The sequence below is a fragment of the Pseudomyrmex gracilis genome, unplaced genomic scaffold (assembly GCF_002006095.1).
Source record: "Pseudomyrmex gracilis isolate BER0280 unplaced genomic scaffold, ASM200609v1 scaffold_219, whole genome shotgun sequence".
Classification (NCBI taxonomy): domain Eukaryota; kingdom Metazoa; phylum Arthropoda; class Insecta; order Hymenoptera; family Formicidae; genus Pseudomyrmex; species Pseudomyrmex gracilis.
In genome coordinates this window covers 2,388-8,304 of record NW_018020803.1, presented here as the reverse complement: position 1 = coordinate 8,304, position 5,917 = coordinate 2,388, and the positions used below count along the sequence as shown (strand labels likewise).

The window sequence follows — 5,917 nt, the reverse complement described above, 5'->3', positions numbered from 1 at the left end:
CAATACTGTCCAGCAGAAGTAACGCAGCAATTGCAACTGCTACATGAAGCCGCTACGTAGCGCTACGTAGCGCTAGCTTCGGCTAAACACACCCATTCTTTATATTCTAGAATGGCGTATGGACTAACTTAACTCGGTCCACTGAGCCAATTTTGCACCAAACCAACCTTTATATCTAGAGATATGGTTCCAAGTGGCAGCACTGTGACGTGCACAGTGTGGCGCGAGCAAAATTTATGAAAATGTGTGGACGAGCTTGTTGGTAAATAAATTTTATCATTATTTTATTATTGTTAAGCCTCTTGCACAATGGACGGAATAGCGATAGCGATAGAAATAACAAAAGTTTTAAAGAGTTTATATTTAAAAATAAAGATAGGAACAGCGGAATCTAACATACAAAACTACACATATATCAATGCAGATCAGAAAATCGGAATAAGCAATAGCGATAAAATTTCCGACGAGTTGGAATTCTGTGTTAAAAACTGTGTTATTTCTATCGCTATCGCTATTCCTTCCATTGTGCAAGGGGCTTTACAAATGCAAATTATCACTCGATTATTCAGTGACGTCAGAAAAAACTTTAATGCTTGCTTGTTCTATCTATTAAATATCATAATTTGTACAGTTCACTGGACCCAGATACTTTGTGTTACGCGTGCGAATACAAAGATGCGAACGGTAAACCACGTAAATTAACGTGGGCTAAAAGCGAATTAGAATACATTCCGTCATGCAACATGGGTCCGCAGGATATTTTGCCTTGTATGGCATCTGGTTCGCATTTTGAAGAAGAAGAGGAGAGAGTGCTCTGCCCTATGATATGGGGAATGATACCACCTTGGCATCAGGCAATTTAAGATTATTTGAATTTCAGTAAAATAAATAGAAACAACTGTTTATCAGCTTATTGTTCAGTCTACATTTAAAAAAAAGTAAAATATAAAACATTACATAAAAAATTAATTTCTGTACAGGGAAATTATAAGAAACGTACCGATAAGTTGTCCACTCACAATGGTCGTCTGGAAAATATACAAGCCTCAAAATTATATTCTCCATCGCTAAAAAATCGACAACGGTGCGTTGTTGTCTTAGATGGTTTTTACGAATGGAAAGCTAATGCAAATAAATCTCAAAAGCAACCGTATTACATATATGCAACTCAAGACAAAGATGTAAAAGCAGATGATCCTACAACATGGAGAAACAAATTTTCTGAAGAGGAAGGATGGAAAGGTTTCAAAGTGTTAAAATTGGCTGGAATATTTGCAGCCTTCAAAACTGAAGAGGTAATTCACTTTTTTTTCTTTTTCTTGCACAATTTGCTCAAATAATAAACATAATTATTTGAATACTTTTAGGGGAAAACAATACATAGCTGCACAATTATTACAAGAGAAAGTAATCAAGTCTTGTCTTGGTTGCATCATCGTATGCCAGTCTGTCTGAGCAATGATATGGAATGTCAAGTAAGTGAATGTCAAGTCAGTAAATATTTGTGAATATTTGCAGAAAGATATGACTTAATATAGAGTTACTATTTTGCATATATCTTTGTGTGTAGTCTTTAATTTATATTAAATACATATTGTTAAAAATATAAAAACTTTTCTAGACATGGTTAAATAAAGATTTACACACAGATACTGTCATAAAAATATTGAATAATATAATATTACAAGAAGGAACTTTACATTGGCATCCAGTATCCACTTCAGTCAACAATGTTATGTATAAAAGTACTGATTGCAGAAAAGAGATAAAACCAAAGTAAGTAAAAATAACTGTATGTATATATGTACTAAACTGCATACATTTGTATGCGTCTTTGTTTTTTAACATTATCTCAACAAATTTAGATAAATAATGTGCTGTTCCAAATATAGGCAAGAAAAGAAGAACAGTCAGACATCTTTTATGGCTTCTTGGCTGCAAAAGGGATCTGTTGCTTCGACTAAAAGAAAAATCGCAGATAATAAAGATGAAGACATAAGCAACAAGGATGCAGAAGATGAAAAAAAATTTTCAAAACTTCGAAAAGAGAACTGAATTTATAGTACAAACAAACAACTTTGAATCTTTATTTAAATTTTGTAAAAAGTTACCACATAAGTTATGTTGTAATTAATTTATTTCTTTCTATGTGTGCAAACACTACAAATAATAGTTTAAAAAACTTAAAGTAAAAGTTGTATATACTCATCAATCATTAATTAATTTGTTAAATAACTCAGGAAAAATAACTACCTCTCAATTGTATACATATTTAATTATATTTCAGCAAAATAATTGTAAAGTAGTATAAAGTAGTATAAAGTTTTTTCTATTAAAATATTCCAAATAATATATAATTCTTAGTGTGTTAATTATATAAGTCTGTAACAATATATTTTCTCTTGCTTTCTCATTTTGTTTGCGCGCTGCCCGGGAAAAAGTGAATTAGATCTGATTTAAGGGGATCCTAAACTGACGGTCGAACTCCGTCGATTTACCGACTGAGTTTACAGCTTTTGGCGTCAGATTGTAGTAATATTCGCTTAATATAAAAAGTTATGCAGTTTGTACGTAGAAAACCAACTGCGTCCCGTTTTCGGAACAACATAAAGAACAATATAGAGCTCTCATAAATGCGTTTAGAAGCCTAGTATGAATAAATAGCGTGCGTGAATATTTTCAGAACAATATTGGAATGCACACACTATTTATTCATCATTTCACGCACACTATTTATTTACGCTAACCTTCTAAAAACATTTCTGAGAGCTCTATATTGTTTTTTATGTTGTTCCGAAAACGGGACGCAGTTGGTTTTCTACGTACAAACTGCACAACTTTTTATAATAAAGAATTAGCACTACGATCTGACGCCATACGCCGTAAATTCAGTCGATAAAACAGATTCATAAAATCCAAATTAAATCTAAATAGATATATAGTAAATCTAAATAGATTTAAGGTAATCTATGTAACTTTACACTTTATTTATTCTTAGATCTACTTTAGATCTACTTATTGTCAGATTTACTATATTACATTACCTCAGATCTACTTAGATCTAGGCAAATCTGAACAGATCTGAAGTGATCTAGAATATAGTAGATCTGAGTAGATATAAAGTAGATCTAAGAATAAATAAAGTGTCAATTTATACACATAGATCTCTCTATTTAGATGTTTTGCATCTATTAAGATCTACTTTATATCTATCTTTAGATTTAATTTAGATCTAATAAGATCTATTTTTCCATTTTTTTTATCTCGTTACATTTAAATTAGATCCATCTTTCCGGATTTTTTCTACCAGAAAAGACTGATGCCCAATTTCTTCATACTTCCCAATAGCTAATTCTCTAAATAAAAATATCTGTTAGTAATATAATATTAATTTTAACCTTCACGGAGGTGAAAAAACGCGATTCAGGAAGATATCTTTTGAATAAAGTTATCAAAAACTTATCTAGAGGCAGAGAACAGCCTGAGAGCGGCCAGGCCCATAAGAGAATATGTAATCACTTTTCCGTCCTGTAAGCCATCACTATGTCCATGGGTGGTGCACATTGGCAACTACGTAACCATGTCCACGAGCGACTTGTCCGTGCGTGCGCTATGCGAGACTATTCGCAGAGAATCTGCGGAGCAATTTGCTTTGCGTAAAAAGTACGCAAATGTCATTATTATAATTAAAACCGCAATTTTGTTCCGTATTAACAAAACAATCAATATCAAAACTTTGATTTTCGCAATTTCGTTCCGTACTAACAAAAAACAATCGATACCCTAATAGGCACATTTGTGAAAATATTGCACAAAAATGACATCATGAATGGCGACGATTTTGCAATGATTGCACACTTACATGATTTGCCATAACGCAACAGTTTTGTCGAAATAAAATTTTATAAATAATATTTGTCAAAAATTGCAAAAAAGTCGTTATGCATTTCCACAGTATATACCTCCAATAGGCAAATTGTGAAAATATTGCACAAATATGACATCATGACCCAGATAGCCAAATGTGAAAACTCAATATAAAGCAAATCATTGTATAGATTAAGTTGCTCGCCAATTGCTGTTTTGTTGTTTTTATTTAACGCAACGAAAATGTTTTTGTCAATTCAGTATCAATATGCTGAGTTTTATTATCAATTAATTGTTGTAGCCAATGTTTATGACATGTGAGTCAGCAATATGTGAGCAATAATATATGAGCAATAATTTTTATTCATAAGTTGAGAAAAATAATATAAGTTTATTGCCAATGAGTTGTTGAGAACTTGCTGTTATTATATTTTGAAAACTGTTGGTAGCAAGAACATACTGAAAAGAGGATACACTCTTTTGTTACATTGCTGAAAACATATGAGTAATATTTGTGACAAGTTGCCAACAACTTGCAATCAGTTGGCTATCTGGAAAGTGACGACGATTTCTTGCATTTCTTCATATGCAATTATATTTCTACATATTTGAAACATCGCATAGCTGAATTTCTTTTCTCAATTATTGGACAATTTCTTTGTGAAATTAATTTTGCAAATATCCCAGCAAACACAGATACATAAATGTAACATTGTCGTAATGAAACGGTAAGTAACAAGTGATGTAACATGTTCGTTACATATAACATTCACGTTAGTTGTAATTTCTCATACCAAGTTGCAATTATATAATCTGAGTATAACATGTTACTAAAATGTTATATTACTGTTGCAATANTAACTGAAAGGTTATATAACAATTATATAGATTACTAAAATCTTATATTGCCGGAATATAAAGTAATTAATTGTTATATAACTATTCTTTGACTTGTGTGTTATAAAAGAGTAATCCCACACAGACATCCATCCATCCAGACATCCATTAGACATCTATTAGATGTCGCATGGAGCTGTGGACGTCTAATAGACGTCTAATGGAGTTTTTGTTCTGTGTGGGAATATAACTATTAGAAAAATGTCCTTTTTAATAAACTCAAATAAAAAACAGATTCTTTAATTAATTCTAAATAAAACTATATTGCAATACACAAGTGATAAAAAATGTTTTATTTTTTTTTCTAGATGACACAATGAAATATAACTAACGTTCAATGGAATGTTTTTCTTTGACCGTCAGCTATGTTTCAATGTGCTTTTTAACAAAAAATATAATAAACATTGTATTACCACTCATGTACTATAAAATTCTACATGGTTTTATTTAGAATTAATTAAAGAATCTATTTTTCCCCTGACAATTGTGAGTGTCTAGGAATAAAATAAAAGTACTTAACATATATCAATAATATCTATATATTTACTCTTATTACTATATTATATGATATAATTTCTGCATTACATTATTTACACTGTTAGTCCCGGCAAAAAATTTTCCATGTATAAAATTGTATGGACATATTCGGTATATAAATTTGCATAATTAAATATAATAAGTTTAATTTGTGTATAAGTATATATGATTATATATCCAAAATTTTTTTAAAAAATAGTGTAAGTTATAAGGTGAGAGAGAGCACTGTTTGTGACTGGAGCTAGGATTACAAGGACACGCGGGACTTTAGGCAAATAACTCAGAATAATTTAAATTGAAAATAAGGAAAAACACTATATTTGATTATTAATATTACAAGCTAGATGTTTCACCACTAATGAGCGTTAACAATGCCGCACTTATACAAGTTTTCGGTATCTTATAATATTAAACGACGATGTTCTTTAACGAGCAGTAAGTTAAGGTAAATGTCCCAGTGATTAAACGTGTCCCAGTACTTAAACACTCACTCGAATTTTCATTTATATTAAACTATTTTACTGATATTTACAATAAACAAAAGTTTTATTAATATTTTTAATTGTATTATTATTAAAACATTGTAATAAAAGTTTTCTAAACAGTAGATGTGATA

At 30.7% G+C, this 5,917-nt stretch overlaps 1 protein-coding gene across 1 annotated transcript; it reads left to right on the top strand.

The window, feature by feature from the left end:
- The first annotated feature begins 196 nt into the window (after positions 1-196).
- Positions 197-2,281, top strand: LOC109858686 (embryonic stem cell-specific 5-hydroxymethylcytosine-binding protein). The gene is made up of 6 exons (XM_020436180.1): positions 197-262; positions 632-854; positions 981-1,295; positions 1,368-1,475; positions 1,622-1,776; positions 1,893-2,281. Exons 1-6 carry the CDS (start codon positions 237-239, stop codon positions 2,053-2,055), a joined length of 990 nt encoding a protein of 329 aa, XP_020291769.1. The 5' UTR covers positions 197-236; the 3' UTR covers positions 2,056-2,281.
- The last annotated feature ends 3,636 nt before the right edge of the window (positions 2,282-5,917 follow it).